The sequence below is a fragment of the Tympanuchus pallidicinctus genome, unplaced genomic scaffold (assembly GCF_026119805.1).
Source record: "Tympanuchus pallidicinctus isolate F22 unplaced genomic scaffold, pur_lepc_1.0 scaffold1, whole genome shotgun sequence".
NCBI classification, from domain to species: domain Eukaryota; kingdom Metazoa; phylum Chordata; class Aves; order Galliformes; family Phasianidae; genus Tympanuchus; species Tympanuchus pallidicinctus.
The window spans coordinates 18,218,499-18,243,474 of NW_026294618.1; the positions used below are offsets into that span (position 1 = coordinate 18,218,499).

General features: G+C 34.2%; 1 protein-coding gene across 1 annotated transcript in view; it reads right to left on the reverse strand.

Annotated features, from left to right (window-relative positions):
* SNTG2 (syntrophin gamma 2) overlaps positions 1–24,976 on the reverse strand; it is a 139,416-nt gene that overhangs the window by 67,353 nt on the left and 47,087 nt on the right. The window contains exons 9-10 of the mRNA XM_052701721.1: positions 20,068–20,159; positions 7,503–7,630 (exon numbers count right to left, since the gene is read on the reverse strand). Coding sequence (XP_052557681.1) covers positions 7,503–7,630; positions 20,068–20,159 — 220 coding nt within the window. The remainder of the gene's footprint in view (positions 1–7,502; positions 7,631–20,067; positions 20,160–24,976) is intronic.

Here is a 24,976-nt window from a genome sequence, read left to right on the forward strand (position 1 = left end):
GCTTCCATTTCCAAAAATGCATCAACTATATGGAATTTTATCTTCTATACTATTTCTTCATCACAAGCAGCAATCACTGAATATATCAATTATATCTTACTGTTGAACTGTTTGAAGGCTGAGGAAACTGGAGGCCTGTCAAGGGTGCATTTCAACATCCAATGTCAGATACCATTTCTGCTTATAAGTAATTTTTATGGGGAAATGAACAAATGCTGCAGACTTAAAAAAAATATCTTGGATAGATAGAAATATTTTCCTTTTAATATTTCATTTAACACTATTTGTTTTTAAAGTTTCCCTCTCTCCCCTCCCCCATCTTTCTCTCTCATACTGCACCTGGCTATGCTATTTTAAACTCTAAATTGCATGAGTGTAAATAATAACAATATCAAGAATGTTTGCTTTTCTGGAATTCTTGAAATTTAAAGTGAATTACCCTCACATTTCTTCATATTATTTTCAAACTTGGATCCCAATCTGTAACTGCTTCCTGAAAGCATTTCCACTAAACAGCATGAGGTGCTATCTTCTACGTTTATATCTCACGTTCACGGTGAACTGATGAATGAACCTGCATACCTGTCTGTTAGTTTGTCTACTGAATTAATTTATTTTAATAAAATAAAAATTATCTTAGCAAGAATGGAAGAGAAATAAATGGGCATCGGTAGACTTAGTTCTCTTCCTATTATTGACACTTTTTGACAATTAATGTTAATAGACTTTAATAAAACATAAAATGGCCGCTGGGAGTTCAATACAGAGCAGTTAGCAAATAAAGGGATGTTACATCAAAATACTTTTCTAAGAGAAAATATATTCTCAGTGTTATCTGAAATGGGAAAAGCTGAATTTTTATGTTATTGGAGGCTAAGGATTTCAGCAAAAGACATTTTAAGATTTTCAGCGTCTGTGGCATGTGAAACAATCTTTCCTTCATTTTTATCTCAATGTACTATTGTTTTCCTTAATAAAAGCCTAAATGCCAGCCTGACAGCAGCTGTTTCATCTCAAATTTACTACCATGCTGATGCAGACAGACGCATTTGATCAGCTTTGAATTTCCTCAGGTCATAACTCAGTCTTCCTGTTTCAATGATTTTTTGATGTCTGAATTCAATTTTTATTACTTTTCTTACGGTGTTTTCTGGTGACTTGTTTACATTCCTGTATGCCTTTCTTACTAGCATTTCTATTTAGCCTGAAGTTTTATGGATTATGGAATGGAAATTCCACAAAAGACAATTGTCTGACTTAATCTCTTTGAAATTGTGTTTAAAAATATGGATTTTAGTACTGTAAAAATATGTAGCCTTATGTATTAAAAAAATTTGACAGTTTCTTACATAATCAGACAATTAACAGAAACTATGAGGCTAAAAAGCTACCAAGGTATTAAACAAACTTGGATCGTGTATCATGTTTGCTTTTTTTTATGAAGAATTTTCTTACAGTATTGTAATGTTGTTTTATTTTATATTAAACACAGAATAATGAAGGAAGACAACTTGGACGTGTCACAGACATTTTCTCTCTACAGATATTTTCTTTATCATTGTTCCACAGCAGCTGTATTGCATTAGATTTGTAATAACTCTTGCAGAAGAAAAAAGCAGAATGAGATGGGATGGTTTCAGCATTGATTAGGCCTCTTACCCTGTCCCCCATGAAATCCCACAAAAGGTTACAAAAGCACTGCTGATGGGAACTGACAAAGGTACTGTTGCCCACTAAAGGAGAGAAGAGTAGGATTTAGGTGTGAGATATTTGGCTTTGCTGAAGGGAGAAATAGTAGTGGAATTACAGTCTGCCAGACAGCATGCTTTACTTGTACTAAGTAGAAGCACAAAGAAAAATGTGCAGGAGCCATGCTGAAAAAAAGGATCTGCTGGAATGACTGAGAGCCACATGTGGTGTCACTGCATGACTGCCCTCTCCGAAAGCGACTCCGCAGAGAAGGACTTAGGTGTCCTGGTGAACAACAGGTTGGCCATGAGCGAGCAGAGTACCCATGTGGACAGGAAGGCCAATGATATCCTGGTTCCATAAAAAAGAGCACAGCCCAGCAGGGTGAGGGAAGTGATCCTCCCCCCCCCATACTCTGCTCTGGTGAGTCTGTATCTGGAAGATTGTATCCAGTTCTCGGCTCCTCAGTCCAAAAGACAGGGATCTTCTAGAGACTGTCCTGTGGAGAGCCACAAAGGTGATGAGGGGGCTGGAGCATCTTTCCTATGAGGAAAGGCTAAGAGACCTGAAATGGTTCAGCCCATGGAGAAGACTGAGAGGGCTATCAGTGCCTATAAATAAGTGAATGGGAGGTATCAAGAAGATGGGGCTGGGTTTCTTTCAGTGGTGCCCAGCAACAGGACAAGGGGCAATGGGCACAAACTGAAACACAGGAAGTTCCACATGAACACGAGGAAAAACTTCTTTGCTTTGAGGATTACAGAGTTTTGGAACAGATATTTACCAAGACAGATTCTGGAGTCTCCTTTTCTGCAAAATCTACCTGAATGCTACTGTGCAACCTACTGAAGGAATCTGCTTTTGAAGGGGGTTGGACACAAGATCAAGGGATCTCAAGAGGTTCTTTCCAACTCCCAAGATTCTATGATTCTGTTATACTCTAAATATCTGTTCTCTGTAAGTCTGCAGGACAGCGGTATCTCAGAGATATTCTGTGCCTGATTACAGTATGGACCTTATCCTCCTGCTGCCATCCATCTCAAGGCTTCATTAGGCTCCCTTGAAAAAGTAGTTCATAATTTCTTTATCATAGTAGCAACACCAAAGTTCTTTCATTCTTTTGCACTTTGAACTATTATGTTACATTCCATTTCCAATTATCTTAGCCTTTCATAACATAGTCATAACTCCTCTTCTGTACTGATGTCACCATTGATTTTAAATAATATACTTCTGTTTTCTTTATAATCAAGTATTCCTTAAGAGGCAATAATGTCCCTTCAAACCTTTACTTTCTTTCTCATCTTACCTGTTATCTGGTGTTACTCACTCTCTCACCCTACTGCTGCATTTCAGTTTGGCTGTGATATTTCTTATGTAAATATTCATTCTTGTTTAATTCTTCTCCTCATATTCGCCCTAATTTTTAACAAAAAACTACAATCAAATACTAATTCAGTTTTTGTAACTCAGAGAGAATATGTTTAATTCCCACACCTCGATCAAGATGGCTTATTTCATTATTTTCTTAATTAAATACATAAATTAAGGCTTTTTGTTATCATACTGAAATGTTAAAATGGGAAATAGAATCTCTCTGAAAGATTCTCTGTTAAGAATATAGTGAGCCAATAAAAAACACACACAAAACCCTGGAACAATACACTGCAGTAACTGCAATCTCCAGAATACCAGGAAACAGAAATTAATACCAAAATTGTTGTTTTTGTAGTTGGGATCATAGTCACAAGAACATCTAGAGCCTGGATAAAGTAACTTCTAGTTCACCAATTTCTTCTATTTAAATTCCATCCTCAAAACAAGAAATTATTTTTCTTTCTCTACACTCATAATGTACAAGAAGTTATAGCTACCTTCACTTAAAGTTCCTGTCAATACAGCAAATAAAAATGATTATCTAAGACTATCTACTGACTGCTGTAAGCGCTATAGATATTTTCAAATAAGTATTTAAACATTCTGTAAGAAAAATAAAAATTATAAATGAATGGTACTACATTCTCCAACATCTATATTACTCTTTTTTTTTTTAGCATTAAAAATTTTAAAAATCCCCAAACTACCCCATGAACAACAAGCTCTTGGGTGAGCAAGACATACTTATTTCATTTACACTGAATTTACTGATGAACTCCAGCAGTGAAAAAATGCTATGTACCCACACATGGAAAAATGGCAAGAACTGCAGAATGATAAAAGTAGCAGTGCTATATTGTAAAGGCAAGGTAACAGTAATTAACATAGTAATCAAAAAGAAGAAACTAAACTCACATGTTACAAACAAATATACTCTAATGACATCAACAATATCAATTGCACTAACTGAAGGAGATTTGGGAAGTCAATAGACTTATCTTCACACCTACTGAAGATATAACTATAAATGTGGGAAAGATTAATGGCAGTCAGCAGGTCAAGGGAAGTGATCCTGACTCTCTAGTCTGCACTGGTGAGACCTCACTTGAAGTACTGTGTTCAGGTGTGGAGTCCTCAGTACAGACCTGAGGTAGAGTGCATCCAGATGAGAGCCACAAAAATGATCTTCATACTCTTTGCAATGTATTTATTCTTCTTTAAGTATAAGGTAGGAAAAACATCTTTTTTGGTTTTTTTTTGGTTGTTTTTTTTTTTTTTTTTTTTTTTTTTTGAAGTATGTCTGCTACTGACAAAATCTATCAGAAATATACTTGTGTTGTTAAATCACCAATCTTCAGGGGAAAAAAAAAAAACAAAAAACAAAAAAAAAGAACAACAGTTGAACAGATACAGATGTTCCTGATTATCTCAGGACACAAAAGGTAAAAGTATGTCCTTTCTTGCCAAAGTTTCTGGAAAATTCCAGTGAATTTAAACTGAGGTAATTAAAAAAACATTTTTTAACCACAAAGGAAATAATGTTTTAATCTACTGAAATTAGACTAGATTCGATCTAAGTCACAAAAATTTATAATATAGTCTAATAAACTATATTATAGTAAACTAAATAGTATATATATTATACTATATATACATATAGTACACTATATATATATATATAGTAAACTAAATAATATATATAAACTAAATAGGTTTATAAAAACTATTTCTAGTTGAAATATGGTCAAAAATATTGAGATAGATGCTGGCATGCTATACATTGTTATACTCTGTATTTTTTAAAGTAAAGGCAACAAAAATGTTACAGTAACATATCAGATTCTGTTTGACCTAACAATAGGCAAATACCAAAAGAAGCATTACAACAAAACAAAGTCATGAAGAGAACTTGAGGGAGACAAAATGTGAAAAAAACAATACATAGACTCACAAACTCAATATTGGAAAAGAAGTTAATTTGTTTATGTATTTATGCAGATAGATTCCAAGTAAATATTCAGGGAACTACAAAATTTGTCAGCTGGATCCATGTTACATTCAGGGAAATTGGCATGAATTCATTCATACGTGAAAGAAAGCAAAGGAATGTAGGTATGATTGAAAGGAGGACTGTTATCCTGTCTGATGTCACCATTTATACTTACAATCATGTGTAGGTTTTATTTCATGCAAAGCAGACTCTTCATTTTAGAGAGCAGTTACTGAGATAAATGTTGTAATTTATACTTATATGAGCATGGATAAACATAAAAGAAAGACTGCAAGTAGGATAATACTAAGAACATGAATATGAATTCTAGAAAAGGAGAAAATGGGGTAATAGCAATCTGGTTCTATTAGATAAGAATAAACACCTTGCCCCCAACATTGCCTGGTCGTTATGCCCAAGGCCTAGTGCATACAGTGAGGTGCAAAAGACCTTGTCCTCTGAACTGACGACAGTCAAGATTTTACCAGAGACAGTTAATGACCACCACACTGTCTCAAACTGTGTGCTTAGAGAACTAATAGCAGACCTCTACTTCAACAGAGCCAATTCTAAAATGTATACTATAACCCAGTCATCTTACCCCATAAGTACCAAGCAGCCTAAGAATCTCTTTGAGATTCCATCTTGCAAGCAGCTGGCTGCACACCAGAATCTCTCCTTGAATGGAGTCACCTCTTGAGGTTGAGGTTACTTAATGCTTGCACAGAGATTAAACTGAGACATAGTGACACCTTGCCAACAAATCCTCAGTAAGAGAGTTATTGTTTTTTAAAGCTACACTTGCTTGGCTAAGATTTGATCTTAGAATTTTGCATCCTCCACCCGATAGCAAATAGTGAAAGATATGTAGCCATTTTGAATCTTGTTAAGTCACTGTCATCACTGTTCAAGTTACCATGTTATATCTATTTTATATCAACAAATATCTTTCTGCTTTCCTCTTACAAGCAAAGTGTGCAGTGAACATGGGAATAACATTTGTAATTAATCTCACAGTGGTATTTCTTTAATGCTCTTTTAGATATTCTTGTTGGATTACAAAAATACACAAGGAATGTTTAGTACAACTAAAACACCATAGGATGCTGATAGTCTTTATGAAAGGATTCCATCTTATTTTGGGCTGTTTAATAACAACAGCAAAGATAACAGAACAACAGTAATAAAGGAGTGCAGTGTACATGAAATATACATGAAAGCCAGACGCTTCACAAGAGAATGCATCTGTCCAGGACTGGGACTGAAAGCATTAAGCTCCTCCTTCCTCATGTGAAAAATATTTGTATCTGTGATGAGCTGAGGGACATAGCAGCTAGGCATCCACACAGCTGCTTACTTCCCACCTCCAGCAGGACAGATGAGAGACCTGGGAAAGTGCGAAAACTTGCAGGTCAGGATAAATATATAAATTATCTTAAAAGCAAAAGAAAGAATGCTTGGTGCAAGCATTGGTCAGCAACCAAAACACTGATGCATTATTTATACTGGTCTAGTCACAAACTCAAAACACAGCACTGTATGGCTACATGAAGGAAATTAACTCCATCTCAACCAGACCTGGTACAGTATCAGACTGTATGTTACCTATAGGCATTTTCAAAATGCACAAATTTGAAAGGGTTGGACCAAATGAAAAAGTCAGTTGAAGGAGGAACGAAGAAACTGATGGGGGCATTCAGACTAAGGATGCACAAGAATTTAAAACATTTTTGGGCAATTTATTATTATTGACTTGTGATGCTTGAACACTTATTTGACTGAATATTTGACTAATTGCTAACCTTTCTCAAGTATATTGTTTACTGAAGTTTCATTAAATTGCACTTTATTTTCACATATTTCCCAAAGTCCAGGACAATCTCCTCTGCTATCTTATTTCATATATGCTTTATGAACTACTGTCTAAGTGTGTGAGATGTGGCAAGATTCTACAATCAAAAATACAACGGAGGAGAGTATACTCTGCCAAAAATCTGGCGTCAATATGAGTTTCTACATGGCATAGTCATGATGATTGTGCAGTATGTTATCATTTGTAAAGAAAAAGGAATGTTAACTGACATTATCAAAACCTGAGAATAAAGAATTATTCTATTACAGAGATACAGAGTGAAATGTTTGTATCTTAAAAATTAATTCAAGTGATGGCAAACTTAATGTCTGTGCAAACTGCTGATGCTAACTGAATTCCCAAGATAAAATAGGTTATGGAAACATATTTGTGGGAGCTACATTTATGTTCCTTTTTTTTACTTTCTCTTTGATAATCACCACATGGTGTTAATCTCAAGAGAAAATGGACTGTACAGCTTTAATAACATGACTTTCATATCTCCACTCAAAGAGTTCACACATAACCTATACTTCACAGCAAAATATTATGTACAGCTAACCCATGCAGTGCTTTCCTTTTTAGATTACAAACCTCAATTTATCTGTTCCAGTTTTGTACCTCGAGATTCGAGCCATTGACAAAGGAATTGATAAGGTGTCTAGCCAGCGCTTTTCGTATTTTGGTTCATTAGCTATGGGCGAAGAAGGTGATGATGGAGCCTGTACAGAACAAATGAGAATCAGTAAGTACAGTCTACAAGACAACACAGCACAAAATCCATGAATATGCCTCTCTAGCTCTGCTTGTCTCAGAAATGAACAATACATGCAATAAAACCATTCAAGAAAATCAAGTTTTAATAGAGAAATAAAAATAATCATTTATGTAGAAAGAAACTATGGCTACCTTGATACTATGCTTGTCCATTTTAGTATTGCCTTTACACTAAATATATTTATGTTTTTGTTAATATTTATAACTGACAATAAGAAGGATTTGTTTTAATCACACCCGTGTTGATTTTTTTGCTAAACACAACATAAAACACTTTTTTAGTTTAAACTAATTTTATCTGTGCAACCCCTTAACATGTCTCAAATAATCATCAAAGAAAAAGACACAATAATATCTCAATGAAAGGACTATAGTAGTTGTTAAGAAGACTGGTTTATTATTTATTTAACTGACTTTTATTCGTAGTGTTATTTAATAGTTGAATTAAAATTCTGAATTCTGTGATACCTCTATCCATGTATGAACTGCAGAATTTTGAAATTTCTCCTCTGAAGTTTCCTTTCAAATGCTTCTAATTGAAAGACAAGATTGCTGATGCTATCTAAGCAGTACGGAATATCCTGATCTCAGAACAGTGAGAACTCACTTCTATGATCTACTTAATTCATGTTAGTAAAACATATAAAAGAAAATAAAACAAACGTTTACAAATGCCATTGCAAATTACACTAGAGGAATTGGCCCATATATTAGTTAACTCTGGAGTAGAGATTATATAGAGATGGTTCAACCTGTTTAGTCATTCATGCATCTTATGCCTTGCAACTAACTATTTAACTAATGCATGAAGGCAACACAGTATAAAATGTGTTTAAAATAAAATATTTATAAAAGTTCAAAAGTTGTTATAGAACTAAACACTAAAACTTGCAGGGAACTTCAAAGAGATATACATCTTAGTCAATATATAGCTGCATAATATGCAGTTTGTGCCTTCTGAATAATACCCATTTACACCAGCCTATCAGGGACTGAAAGTACAGAATCATGTCCAAAGTGTGAAGAAGCAAAATTAAAGGAAAAAGGGGTAAAAAATGAAAAATGAAAAAGGAAAAAGGAAAAAGGAAAAAGGAAAAAGGAAAAAGGAAAGAAAAAGTGACAGAGAGACAGAGACCAACTAAGGGACAAAGAGAAATAAATGATGGTAACTGGCTTTGTTTGTAAATGATTTCAAAACAGTTTCTACAGATAAAGATCAATTAAATTAGGAACAGATTAGAAAATGATGGAAACTAATGCTCAGTGTACCATTCAAAATTTATGATCGTGATTATGAGCATAAAAAGGCTTATTGAATGAACAATATAATGAGGTAGGAGTTTCTTACTAAATGCATAAAAATAATAACGCTGAAATTTACATTAATATTTACATCTCTGCAGTACCAGAATACCTGCATGTTTAACTTCATAAAGTTAGTTGTTGTAGGCACAGAGAGGAAAATGAGGAGAATTCAGAAATACAAATTCAGGTAAAAGTCAGGCATCTGTGCTATCTATATCTGAATTGAAATTTGTCCCAGCTTGTACAGAGAATTTAGAGGTAGAAAAGTAGATTATCTTTTTAAGAGCCATAAACATGTAATGAGTAGCACTTACAAAAGCAAATAAACCATACAATGATCCAACTTCAGTTCTTTCATACTCAGGTGTTAAAAACCATAAAATTTACTCAAAATACAAATCATTCTGGGAATTGCTTTATTTATTCTTCCTGCTTATAAGGTTTTAGGGTTGTGTTTTTCCTAAAGCTCTTTCTTACAGTAATCAAGGGTTGATCTTTCTATTTATTTATTTAAATTTAAAAAAGCCACTGACTTTCAGTCTCTAACAAGATGACTGAGAGTAATTGAGGAACACTTCTCTAATTAATGCAAAATGAGTAACAAAATTGCCAGAATTGGTAACACAAAACTATCTCTTAGACAGCAAATCCTTCAGGGAAAATAGTTTCATTTAGGATATTTACAATGCCTAGAACAATCCAGCTTTCATTTGATTGATGTGTCCTGATGTTGTAGCAGCATAAATATTTGATAATCAAGTCTGAAAACTAATTCTATGTCCTAGATCTAGCCACAAAAAACTAAGGTGTCTTTAAAACTTAGTTTTAACTTGGTAATATCATGGTGAAGAATCTCATGCATATTTTGGTCTCTGCACAGATAAAACTCATTGGCAGAACTGCAAGAAATCCAAAGCTACAAGTGACCAGTACAATCTAATATTCAGAAAGTTCAGAAACGGAAATGTCTAAGAATAAAGCAGAAGGTAGCCTGTTCCAATCAAACATAAATGCTTAAATATGCTCATTGAATTTAAATCCAGGAATCAGAAGATAAAGTAACATAAAATTTGCCAAAACATCTTCACCTATTTCTCCCATCCATTCCACTCTCCATATATATATAATATCTAGATAATTTATATATAAAAGACTGTTTCATAAAAAATTTCAGTTGTTCTTTTAAGAGGCTATCAATGTAGTATTTTAGTGTGGTCTCTTATAATTCAGTCAAATGCTTTAGTAGGACACCATTGTAAAGAAGAAATTTCTTCATGTAGGTAATGATCAGAATCTTCAAAAATCCTACACTGGATTCATTAATTAAAAAGAAGAAATGGGCAAAAAATCTTTTAAGGTCAACATCTTTTAAACTCAAAATTATAATGCTGCAATAGTACAGTACAGTATTCTTACCAAAATGCTAAACTTGTCAAACTGATGTAAACTCCTAAGGAAATCTGGCCTTGTAGAACATTTCAAAGTTTTGACATCAGATAAGCACATCAGAAATTGTTTTTCACAGAGGATTCCTCCACACCCACAGCCCCTCCCAAGGTCTATACTACTTGTACATGCAGGATCCCTGCTGCGTGATTTGGCCAGAAATGACCAAGAGCTGCAAAAGGATAGAAAGCAGTCAAGCTGGTCCAAGTCTCAAATGTCCATTTCTTACTAAGCCATATTCTACTAATGAGTTCATGGTAGTGCAGAAAGTAGAAACCTCTTTATCTTGGGTAAGGACAAAATATACAAAACATATCCATGGCCAAAGGGCCACTGCACAACAATTAAATAGATAGATCCAGCAGTTCAATTTGTTCAATTTGCCCTATAATCTACTAGCACTGAAATCTGAGACAGATTCTTCAATGCATTCTTCAAAGCACATGGATAAATATAACAAACTTGGGAAGAAGCAAGCCAAATGTAACTTCTGCAAACAGAGCTCACACCTTATTAGTCTTCTAGAGTTGCCCAAAGCAATCAGTAAATATGAGAGGACCAATCACTAATGCATACTTGGGCTGACAAAAAACATTTGTCCCCCACAAAGGTTTCTTAACTGATTTACTATGAAGTAAAGCAAAGCCCTTTACTATTAACTAAAATAAATCAAGCAAAACACTGCAGTCAGTAACTAGTTTTCACTATGCAGGGCACTATCAGGGGAATCCCAGATATATATGGCTGGAATTATCACTGATTAATCACTGATTTATCATTGATCAGTGATCTGGATAAAATGGTAAGCAATAGACTAAGTTTACTGCACATAAGAAGTAATGAAGAAATGTCAGTGGTTTCAGGGCTGGTTTGGCCTGTAAAAAAAATCAAACTGCAAACTGCAGCAGAGTAAGCTCATGTTGCTGAATGACTAAGAGATAAAGGACTGCTAAAATATTATAGATAAATATACAATACACATGAGGAAAGATAACATTAACTTTACTGTAACAGAAGATGAACAGATGATTAACATTCAAAAATAAAATCTTGCTGCTGCAGGAAAAGCAAATATTGAAAAGTATGGAATGGTTTCCATGCAAATAACGATTAAGCAAACAAAGATTAATTAGACTGGAAAAGAAGCAGCTGACATGACTGTATGAGAAATGTATATAAAAGTGAAAACACAGAGAAAGGGACTATGAAATAATGGCTCACTTTCTATTAAAATACAGTAGGAACCTAATATACAGTAAGGGTAGAAACAAAGAATACATTTCTTTATGTAAAAATCTCTGGCTCCAGAAGTCCCTATATAAGAATTCTTTGGAGGGGAAGAGAATATACTGCATAAATCATTCTACATATTCCCTCTATTCTTGGGTTGTCTTGAGGACATCTGCTGAGGATGACCTTTTTGTCTAGATGGCCCATTTGTCTGACTCAGGGTACTGAGATGGCTTGAATTTCAAGCCTTTTGTTCTACTAAAAAGCTGCTGCTTGTGTTCCCCACACCAGTCCTCCAAAAAAATTAACAAAATGTGGCTACACAGAGATCATCTCTGCAATCACAGCATTTATCCTCTTGTTCATTTCACACCTTTGGATTTCTACTGAGATCACTAACAATGCTGCCAATTAATGCCAATTTATTTGTAACACCTGCCCATTAAGAAATGGATTGAATACAAAATTCTCATTTCTGACAGAACACTGAACAAGGATCAGTTTATAATGACACATAATCACTGCCCACCTGGGACAGCTGTGTACTGCTGCCCTGGAGGAGGAACTGATCTTATATCCCATTAGCAATCACTGACCTATGAAGGACAATATGGACAAGGACTTTTTTGCTTTTTTAAATATATTCTACAGCTACGTATTACGAGACAATCAAGAAGTAATACCATAAGTAGAATGAAAAGTCCTCCATTAAGTAGAAGTAATCAGATATGTCTCTGTAATTAATCTTCTGCCAAGAATATAGAAAAGAAGTAAACAGATCATAAGTGGCTGGGATTTCAACTTTTTGACTTCAAATATAATTCATAGGGCTTAGACAACTCAGTTATTTTACCTTACAATTTATTTTATTTACTCATTAAATGTAAAACCTCTGCAAGAAAAATGTCATATTCTCAAAGAGAAACACTTTTGAATTCTCCCCAGTAATTTAGTTTGCAGCTTCTGTTAGGGCTGCAGCTTGAAAGCAGCCACAGTGATATATTTGGATGTATTACACACTGCTCTTTCCTTAAACATGGGCTATAGGCGGGCTAAAACTGGCTCAATTCAGTGTTACACTCAGTAACATAGCCACTTTGTCCAGCAAGCTTAAGATCGCCTTTAAATATACTTTGCAATTCATACTACAATTCATAATACCATATCAATATTGCCCAGTTCACAGAAAGGCAAAAATCTTCCTAGAGGATGAAAGTAAGGACCATACCTGAAATACTAGTGTATTTATTGCAAACATTCCTATATCACAGTTAAACAAAGAGACAGTGACACTTAGTGCAGTTATTTTCTTAGAAGACTTAACTAGCATGAATGATTTATTCCCTTGAAAGAAGCTACTTATTTATTACTGTGCTGCTGCCACCAGCCCTAAGGAATAAAGAGAAGACAGGACATCTTCTTACCTGAGTCTGAGGTTTTAATCATAAATTCAATCTTTGCAAAAGACTTGTGTTCTGTAAGACTTCCATTTTCTATCAAAATCTCTTAATTTTTGCAAATATTTGCTAAATTGTTATGGAGAGTTTCAGAACACAGGAAAGATATACAACAGTAAAATTAACTTTCATTTATTCTGTTTTAATTTAAATTAATTAACAATTTCTGTTTTGGCAAAGACTGAAAGGTAAAACAGACAAAAAGAAAATAAATAAGAAGGAAATATGATACTCATTACAAAAATTCATAATGTAAATTCTGTGATTTTGTCTTGCCTCCTGTAAGACCTTTACTAACCATTTGGAATTAATCATTTTTTTACTTTAGAGAATTTGTTCTTTCAAAGTGTATCATTACACTGTTGAGCCTGGTTCTTCTACCAAGCATTTCTGCCTGTGTAAGTAACAGACGTGACTATTTCTAGATTACTGCCTGTGATGACACTTTATTCAAGGGATGATTATGATATTATTTACCTTCTGAGGGTTTTTCTTTCTTTCTATTTTTTTTTTTCCTATTTTTTCTTTAGTGAACATCATTAAGAATTTCTGAAAAGAGTATCAAACATTTCTCTGTATATGTACATGACAGTGCTTGCAAGAGTAATACAACATCTGATCTTCACATATTGAAATATTTTCCTAAGGAAAACAACTTTGAAATGGTCTAGCATAGCTTCATCTTTTAAGCCATAACTGAAGAAAATAGTTAGTACATTTTAATGGATTTTAGTTTAAAAAAAAAAAAAAAAAAAAAGGATTAGTTTAGTAAATTCTAACTTCATTGCACCTTTTTGGTACAAACTGGAGAGCACCTTGTCCAAAACCAATTAGTGAAGATACTGCAGCACACTCAAAAGAAACCCCATTATATAACATTCTTTTCAAAGCAGGAAGATTTGTCTTACAGTTATTTTGTAAGAAAGGAACTAGAATTATTAGAATTGTATCCTTTCTTCTAAAAGCATTGGCAGCACCTCAAGTCACAGTGAATTGGATGAGCTCTCTCTATACGTTTCAGTCAGGTCACTGACAAATCTAAGTGTACATTGTATGTATTTCTGCAATAAATGCATACATAAACACATATTTAGAAATAGGATTAGTTCTCAGTGAATCAATGAACTGATCTGACCAATGCATGACTGAGCATTTGCCAATATTTATTCTAGGGAGACACAAAATACATGCTGTTGAACTGCTGTGGAAGGAAACAAGACTGCTCCATTTTGCAGTACAAGAGCCTTACCTAACATTAATCAAGGAACAGCACAATTACAAATCTTTAGTCATGAGAAGAAACAGGACTGAAACTTGTGATGCCCAGCTAAAGAAAAATTTAATGAGGTATCTACTTTAATAGGAGTCAATTAGAGCATTTGACTTGCCTTAAAATTCAGAGACTTCTAATGAATACCAAAATACTTGTGCATTCCTTTGATGTAGCATTAACACAGATGATGGACTGTGTTTATTTATTTTTAATGGAATGCTTAGATGTAGGTGCACAATTCTGAGACAGCTTTAAGACAGTAATTATGTGATAAAGTATGCACCACCAAATCATTTAATAGATAAAGGCTTTTACATAGAAAACAAGCCCTTCCAGATGAAGTAACAATTTGTACAAGTAATTTCATGTCTTTAAAATTGAATGAAAGGAGGAACTTTTAATTATACAGTTCTATTCTACATTATTTTAAGTGACACAGATTGTTTAATTAAACGAGAAGAAGGTAAAACAGTATGTGAAACAAGGATACTACTCCTCCATTTCTAATACAAAAACAGATTCAATTTTAATGCTGCATTACATGCAGACTTCTGAAAGTTAACAGCAATTCTTGAAGACATTTAATGCTTTTTAATTAAAGGATGGACTTGCAGACACCTAGCACTTATATGTGGTATTTACATGGAGAGTCTGAATACGTGTTAAGGATCTATTCTGCTCTACTCACTGCAATAGCTAGGCATTTCAGTGACTGGGATTATTATTCCACTGATGAGCAACAAATTAAAAATCTTACAATTATATAAATTTCTGTAGAAGTGATTTACAACGGAAAAATAAATGAATATTTCATTACAGTTGTGGTGCTATCTGTTATTTTTTTTTTAATGAGCCAATAAGGTACAAACCTGACTAAGGTATTTTTTGAGAATACCTAAGGACTATTATGCCTTTTGCTATAATTTGTTTCCCTTAGTTTAGTTTAAATCTCAGCACAAAAGCAGAAAGTAATTATAACTCTTTTCAAACAACAACAGAATTCAGAAATCAAAACACCGCATTAAAGTATATAACAAACAGAACAGAATATAATGTTGAGATTATTGCACTATTTATAAACAGAGGTGTACACAATTTTTGGCTGCTACAGACATCTTTTGGCAGCGTTATAGATCCCAAAACGGGGTGTGCTGCCTTGATTAGAAAAATTGGCTCCTGGTTAGGGAATTTTTTTGGCCTTAACATAATCTGACTACCCTTCTGGATGAATTTTACTTGTCTTTTACTCCTATCACTGACGAGGAACTCAGTAAATATAAATTTGTTGTAGGAACTTGTGGAGTGACAATGAGTAGAACTTTGTGGAAGGACCCATTGCCTTGATTTCATTGTTTTTTCTTTTCTTTTTTTTTTTTTTTTTTTTTTAAATTATAAGCCTTTCACACATGTCTGAACTGCTAAAGTTCATCCGTGCTAACATAGCAACTTGATACGGGTTGTTTTTCTGCAGATAAGCACAATAATATCACAATAATAATAATGCTTGCTTTCATTTCTAAAATATCAGATTCTTTACGTAGTCGTCAATCTCATGAATGCTCCCACATATTACTAATTCCTTCTAGCCAATAACTTCCAATACTGCCTGTAAGTATATCTGAAAGATTACTTTTTTTTTTCTGTTAACGATTTTGCCAACGTGATAAATAGTAATATTTTTGCTTAATCATGCAATGGATTTCTAACTTCTTTTGATAATCTAGCTTTGCCCTAAAGCAGTCTACTTTGTACCTTTGTAGTTCTAAGTAGAAGAACAGATAATGAGGGAAAAAAATATGTGATTTTGTACAAATAAATAAATAAATAAATGTTAATTCGTACGTTGTTCACATTCTGCATTTCTGAACACAATAGGCCAAACAGAATAACATCACCTATAACAATAAAAATTGTCCCCCAAAACTTCTTTGTCTATCTATGCAAATGAAGGGTACTCAAAGCATTCAGAGAAATACACTGAGCAATCCAACTCTCCCTAAACCAGCTTCCTGTTGACTGGTCATATAAGCTACTCTCTACATCTCATCAAGCAAGCAAGGTAATCCAAATATTTAATCACAAGTGAAATAAATAAATAAATAAATAAATAAATAAAAGCATAATGATCCAATTTCTACCAGAAATTGTATCTCTTTATCTTCTTTTTATCTCTTTTTTTGCTGCTGCTGAAAAGAAAAAACGAAAAAAAATCATAAGAAATAGAAGACATGGTTCACAAGAGAGGGCAGCATGTGGGAAAGTATGCAAAATCAAAAAATGGAACCTAATATTAAGCAGTTGCTGCTTTTTTACTTCGCACATTATTTACATTTCTTTTTCCTGAAAGATAAACAACAAAGCCAGAACCTTTTATCTAACCTTTCTTGGGCTTTGATTTATTTTCCAGTGAAAAAAAGAATTGGATTTAGGCCATCCGCACTTAAAAAATTTAAGCCTTCTTCTCAAACTGTGTGTGAATAACAGATTAACGTTCAGTGTTTTATCAGAACATTTTTGAAACTACTACTAGATGTCACAAAGCAGCAAATATCGTTTAGTATTCATTTATTTATCACTTAGGAAAACTTTCTTTTTCAGTGTCATTATTCCTTTCACTGCAATTTGTTGAGGCTCTAAGTTTAAAACAATTGCAGGAACAAACAATATCTACAAAACACTAAAACAATATTTGCCTTTTATTTATCCAGAAGAAACAACTAACTTGAATCAGATATTAAATAGTAAAAGAAGTAAGTCTATGGAAAGGATTAACAACGACAGTGTGGATCAATACAACTAAAAGATTAGACTTTTAGAGATACCTTTTCTTCATTTCATTAACATCATAGTAAAAATCAACTCAGAATTAAAGAAACAGCACTTTTGAATATCTAAATCTCAATTAAAGAATTTACTAACTCAACATCAAAAGCATTTCATAAGCAGATCCATAAAATTACTTCCTACTCTGTACTAAATAGCCTTTTTTCCAGCTTCCACAGCTATGATCCCTGGTAAAATCAGAGGTAAAATCAGAAATAGAAAACTTGCATCATTTTTCCCTGTATGTAAAAAGGGGATGGACATTTCATATTTTATTAATGGAAAAAATTATGATTATTTGCAGTATGTTTTCCTCACTTCATATGGCTTCTCACCATGCCAGCTGTCCAAAAGTCTAACTAGCTCTGTTTATCTGTTTTAAGCATTTCGTGTTCAGCAAATGGAATACATAGCAATGATTACTTTTGCGACTGTAACTAGCACTGTTACCTCTCTGTAAGTTACCTACTTTTTTAGTTATTTCATGTATTATGTTTTATGCCCATACATTACCAAATAATGCACTATGAATTGGAAGTCAATTTAAGGTTTTAATGCTTTCATACTCAGTAATAAAATCATGGATTTTAAGATTGTGAGTTCTCAGAGTCTACTGGTATCTTTTTCTAACAGAAAAAGTATTGATCTGAAATCTTAAAACTTCTTTGAAGTGAGCTACTGATTGCAAAAATGGAGAATAAAATACAATTTAAGAATGACAAATAGTATCTTTATACTGAATTGGAAAGCACTACAGAAACATGCAAAAGTGAAAGAGAACAACAGAACAACTTGATCTCAATTCAATGGTCTGTTCACTGCATTAAAGTACCCATCAAGTATAGCTTTTACTCAGCAAGAGAATCTCCATGCCCTTGCTTGGATCCTCTTCCCTTTTGGCCTGTACTGGCTTGGGATTGACCTGTATCATTCTTTAACTCTGAAGCAAGGACTAGTATATACATTGAAGAATTAGCATTCTCTAGGTTCCATCAAGTGCTGGGCATCTGTATTTTTTCTTTTTTTATGAACTGTACTTGGTGCTGAAGTAGGCGATATCTTTCTTAGAGCAAAGCTTTCATTTAAACAGATGAAACAAAACAACTGAAGAAAAAAAAATTCAGAATATCACAATTCAGCTGCACTTTTCAATCAGGTGAAAAGCTACTACAGTCTCCCTTTGCATGGCAACTTCCTTACTATTCAAAAGTGTCTTAAGAATTTGTTTTATCCCAGGACTCCTTTTTATTTACTTACCTATCTATTCATATATTCATTTTCACAGAATCACAGAACTGTAGGGGTTGGAAGGGACCTCCGGAGAGCGTAGAGTCCAACCCCCCTGCCAAAGCAGACTCCCTACAGCAGAGGTTGCACAGGTAGGCATCCAGACAGATCTCGAATATCTCCAGAGAAGGAGACTACATTAGTCCCCTGGACAGCCTGTTCCAGTGCTCCATCACCCTCACTATGAAGAAGTTCTTTTTTATATTGGTGCAGAACTTCCTATGCTCCGATTTATGGCCATTTCCCCTTGTCCTGTCCCTTTCACCAGATCACTAAAAAGAGGTTGGCCATGTCCCTTTGACTCCCACAATTTAGCAGAGGGCTGGCCTGGAAATCTAGAATATTTTGGATAGTTAGGAACTTATCTCTTCAGTATTTTTGCCATTGTTTTGTAATTAAAATCCTTCACATATATACACAGCAGAGCATTTCCATTCATGACTATATAAGCATTCTCTAAAACAGCATGGATCTGACTGTGGTTTGGAAGGAACGTATGACTGCAATACAAGCCTACATGATGTAGCACACTACTCAAAGTGAGGTGATATTAAAATGGGGCTTAAATATCTTCTGCCATCTTTCTATAGAAAACTTTCTTTTTATCAGATGAAAGATAGCCTCAGGGCTATTTTACACAGAGGAGTAATGGTAAAAAAAAGTGCAACACTTGGGAAAAGCAGCAGAAACTGGTAGGTCTGAACAAAAAAAAGGAGAGAGAGAGAGAGCATAGGAGAAGCTTGTACTTTGTTCACTGGCATTCCTTCTGCAAAATTTAATATCCAACTACTGAAGAATCTACAGCTGCAATTAGTTAAAAGTGAAACAGGTTTAGAGAAGGAACAGCTGTTCCTATAAAGCTATTATTTACATCTTCAATCTTCATTTTAAGAAGATGGCAACACTGTCACCTGCTAAGACATCCTATCTTCTTTGGTTTTGACAGCTAGTTATCTTTGCCAGAAAAAAAGAACACTTTATTTGCACAATGATGCATTTAATTCAATAACAACTGTTTGCTCCAGAAAAAGATCTGCATAATCTCTGGATTAAAAAAAAAAAAAAAATAGACTTTTGTTTTGCTGTGTTTGCTTTTCCTTTTTATTTCTGTTTCCTTTTCTCACATTTTTTCTATCATGAAACTTTTGCTTCAAGAATTCAACATTTATATTCTTTTCTGAATTCTGTGTGCATTTCAACATCTTTAGCTGTACTAAATTCCATAGCACAATACTACAGTTAAACAAAATATGTCTAAATTTCATGTGTTAATCCCCATACAATTATAGGGTCTTGCTGTGCTCATTCTTACAACCTTCTCAGTTGTCTCAGAGTAAGAACCTAGCCATTCAGGACCCCATGTTGACCACTTCACAAGTACAGAATTTTGCAGTATCTACACTTGAAATAAAAGATTATACAACCAACAGACCTCAACCAACCAGAAGAAAGTCATCAAAGAAACAGAATAGCAATACAGCATTATGTTAGCATTAGAAATCTCAGAATAGGGAGAGAACTTACTTATTTTATACCACATTTTTAACATTAATTTGCTTACAGTGTTAGCCGAGTTCCCATTTAAATGCAAGCCACTGTCAAAGAGAGGTGATGAAGCTCCACTACTGTGATCACTGGATGGTCCAGGGGAACCTGGAAATCAGATCATGAAAGACAATTGCTTATGTTAAAATATATATATATATATATATATATATATATATATATATATATAATATCTATCTATCTATCTGTCTGTCTATCTATCTAATGAAATACTTTTTCCAGCTGTAGAAGATGGAAAAAAAGTTGATACCTATCACCACACTACACCAAAAAATAAAAAACTAATTTAATGTTATTTTTTAGAGGCTATGCTCATGGAAACTTCTTCAATGCTTAATTGTTTGAAGGAGCAAACCTTTATTTTTCTTTTTTTCTTTTTTTTTTTTTGTCCCAAGAATGAGACATTCAAAACCAAGTAACAAATTAAGTTACACAAATTCCATTAATTTAATGAACAGATTTCCTATTCAGTGTTTAAATTCTCAACTTGGACTATGATAATGGACAGTAAACTTTCAGACAAGTACTAACTGTACATGTATGTACATTTTGCTAACAGATATATATCTTTCTTAAAATGCCTATTATATTCAAGAATGATCCACCTTCTCAAACTAAGAAATTAAAAGCAAATAGTCATCTTTATGTTAGTAATTTAGTATAACACAGCTGTATTCTTTGAGATATGTTTCTTTGACAGCTGTGCATAGTGATCCTGCAGTTATTTAGCAATTAATGAGACTAGAAATGCATTTGTATGCAGTGACTTACTTGTAATGACAGAAACAGCATGAAGGCACATCATTGCATAATTTTTGCTTAAATGTAAAACACTAACATATAACACCAATTATGCATAACTACAATCAGAAAGTACTTTGTCTTACAAAGCACATAACATCAATTTTACAGCATTATATTCAACATCACTGAAAACATTTTTTTGTCTGAAGAAGTCACCTGAAATTGCCTGTAAATCAGTTCACATTAGTATGTGTGTCAAGTCTAACATCACTAGACTCAAAAAGTTATTCATAGTCATACATTTTCATATACATCTGAATATATATATCTTCATACATATATTTAAAATATATATCACATATTTGAAAGATTTAGCAAAATGGAAGTTAATTCAACAAAAGCTCATCTTCTTAACAACTCTGTCAGTTCAGTGTTGAGGTCTTAAAATTATACTGTGAGCTTTAAAGTTTTGGTGTGTTTTTACTGGTGGTCCTTATTTTATTGCCTGAGATGATGCTAGCAGAAGGCATTGTCACATTCAGCTTATACAGGTCTACTCCAAGTGCTAACTTCAGTATCTAGACACATTTTGTTGCTACTATATACTTAGAGCAGACCACACACACAAAAAAAAACTAAAAGAAAAACAACCTAAACAAACAAACAAACAAACAAACAAACAAAAAAACTATGTTTAGACTTGTAGACCATCACAGTGACTGGCAGTAAGAGAAAGTGATTTCCTTTTTCTTTTATTAAAATATTTAAATAAATATGTTGTCATTAAACTCCCCACAGAATAGCCTGACTGTTGGAATCACATCAGAAAATGTTTTTAGTAGAGAAAACTGACATCCATTGCATAGGAATGCTTAGAATAAAAGATGAGGCAACAATTTTTTTTACTCCCAGCATGTTCCTACAGACTTGCTTTTCAGTTCAGTAGCATTCCTTGGTTTTCTGAGTCTCAACAAACTATACAACCTCTCTCAGTCTATCACAGAATCACCAGGGTTGTAAAAGACCTCCAAGATTATCCAGTCCAACCATCCATCCATCACCAATATTTCCACATTAAATCATGTCCCTCAGTACAACATCTAAATGTTTCTTGAACACTTTCAGGGATGGTGACTCTACCATTTCCCTAGGCATCCTGTTCCAGCACCTGCCTACTCTTTCAGAGTAGAAATTTTTCCTAATATCCAACCTGAACATCCCCTGGTGCAACTTGAGGCCCTTCCTTCTAGTCCTATTGCTACGTCACCTTCAAATTTTTCAGTCTGCTCTCTGCTTGTTCTGCCCCACTCACTCATAGATTTTTCTATCTTGGCCTCACTCCATATTTTGAAAGTTTCTATTGTTTATGCTCAACTGCTTTCACGAGAGGTGCAGCCCTCTCATCTCTCCAATGAGCTCCAACTGCTGCCCAGCATGGCATCCCAAAAGCTATCAAGTGATCTTTCCTCCTCTGAAGAAAACATAGGATATGCATACATGATAGATACAATTTAAAAACAAAAAACAAAACAAAACAAACAAACAAACAAAAACCACACAGAAACAATAAAACAATTATTAATTGTTGTTATTAATTGTATTAATAATACAATTAACAATAATTAAAAACAATTAAAAGTAATTTTTCTCTATCTGCCACTGTAGATCTTGCAAAAGTAGCTGAGACTTCAAATCAAGTGCTAGGCATCAGTCCAATCTCTGGAAAATTAGTTCATGACTACATAAAGAAAATGTTTATTTAAAACAAACCATCTGCTAAGGTAATACCCCCTCTGTGACTACGGTATCCCACTAAGTACTGCTATTAGAAATATGTGGTATGTTTTGAAAGTTTCAGCAATCATTATTATTACCTACCCTCTTCGTATTCCATCCAGATTGCAGCTAGACAGTCAACCTATGAGAAGTGCAAACTTACACTGTGAAAGGCTTTATCTATGCATTTTTTCTTAGCTGTGTCATTTTTGTTATTTTAAGAAAGCTAGGTCAGGAAGGATCCTCTGAGTATGAGGGAAAATGATTTTTACTTATGCAATATATGAGAATGCTGAGAGGAAAAACCCCGTGAGATGAGAAGGGGTCACAAAGAGAGATATCAAGGATACACGTACTTGCAGCTCACAAAAGCAACTGACATACTCCTGAGGGTGGCAAGAAAAATCCAGAACTCAGAGGTGAATGAAAGAAACTTAAGGATCACAGTGGATTTTGCAGATCTTGTGGTGATTCAGTAAATCAAGTTAACATGCGAAATCTAAAGCAAGAGCTCATTTGCAGTGGTAGAAGTAGGAGTTGTTTACATATCCTTTAAATTCTTTTTGACACAATGACTGAGATTTAAAAAGTTAGGGATTCTATTGCTTAATTTAATAAAACCTGGATTTTATTTACAGTTCAAAAGGCTTAAAATTAATAGACATACAAAATATTTTAAAGTTCTTATTACCTCAGAGTCCCATCAACAGATTTTACTTTTTTCCCAATTTAGACAATTAATTACACTAAAACTGTAAAAAACAAACAAAACCTCCAAAATGAAATAAGTCGGCAGATTGCTGTAAAGCAGATAGTCAGCAGGACTTTATCTTTTATGACATTACAATTTGTCTTACAGTCAATGTTGCTAAATGATACTGGAGAGCTCCTTAGCAGGGTCTGCTGTGATAGGACAAGGGAAATGGTTTCAAACTAAAAGAAAGGATTACATTGGTTATTAGGAAAAAAAGTGTTTTACAGTAAAGGTAGTAGAGCACTGGAATGGGTTGCCCAGAGAGGTGGTGGATGCCTCATTCTTGGAGACATTCAAGGTGAGGCTGGATCAGGTTCTGAGCACCTGATCTAGCTGTAGGTGTTTCTGTTCACTACAGGGGAGCTGAACTAGATGACCTTCAAGGGACCCTTCCAGCTGTAGTGATTCTGTGAATCTATGAAAGATCATGCATGGAGAAAATGAGGGACATCAATTTCAACTTTCATCTTTCCTTTGAAATGTCCTGTGATGGGGATGTTTGTCTTTTGTTTTGCCACATGGAAAACACACATTATGCTCTTAGCAGTATTATTATTCCTCCTTAGGTATAAAGAAGGAAAAACATCTATACTGCTCTCTCCCTTTTTTTATTTTAAAGTACCTCTGGTGCTGACAAAATCTATCAAAAATATTGTGCCGTTAAATTGCCAGTCTTCAGACTTTGTGCGAAGTTAAAAGATGAACTTTAAAAGTTCCTTTCAAACAGTTCTGTGATTCTGCAGTATTCCTGAACACCTGAATCAGAAACCTTTACTTTACTAAAACCATCATCCTCTTTCAAAGGGTCTGTAGCCAATCATTTGGAATCTGCCCCTGTTACTGTTATTCAAGAGAAACCTGTTCAGAGTAAGAAATTCAGTGTCATTTTAGAAAGGCTATCACAGGATATTAACAAGCACAAGAAAGACAAAATGCTTCTTAACTGAAAGAGATATATTGGATACAAACTGCCTATTTGGGGCATCTAATTAGGCCTGCCTCCTTTACACAGAGCATGAGCAAATCTGATACATTACGCTACCCTGCTCAGTCTGGTCCGCTATGTCATGCCTGAAGTGTAATATTCAGAAATAGAACTCAGTACAATCATACATTTGAGGAACTTAAGAAATGCCCCTTCTTCCTAACTGGACTTGAAACCTCAGCACAAAGCTCACTAGCTCCTCTCCTGGATGTTCTCTTCAGCCATTCAATACTGGCTGAAACCAAGCTCAGTGAGCAAGATGATCATTGGTAAATGACTTGATGTAAGTACTCATTCCAGCGGTGAGCAAATAAGCAAATAATGTCTGGAAAATCATGGAATATAGGTCTTCTTTAAGGGAATACATAAGTGGTGGGACTCCCATTCAAGAAGAGCTTTCACGAGACCATGCACAAGGTGGAATTACAGTCATGAAGACACATATAACAAATTAAGGAGCAATTCTACTGAGCAGTAAAATGCATCCCAACTCACACTGCAGGCAATATTGAAGTGCATACATGAATAAATCTGAAGTATCTTGTCCTTTCCTGGCATCCCAGAAGACTCAAGCTCATGGGCCCCTATCTCTAAGCATACAGTCAAACCAGCTGCTACCCTGGCAGTTTTAGTACTACAGTGTGT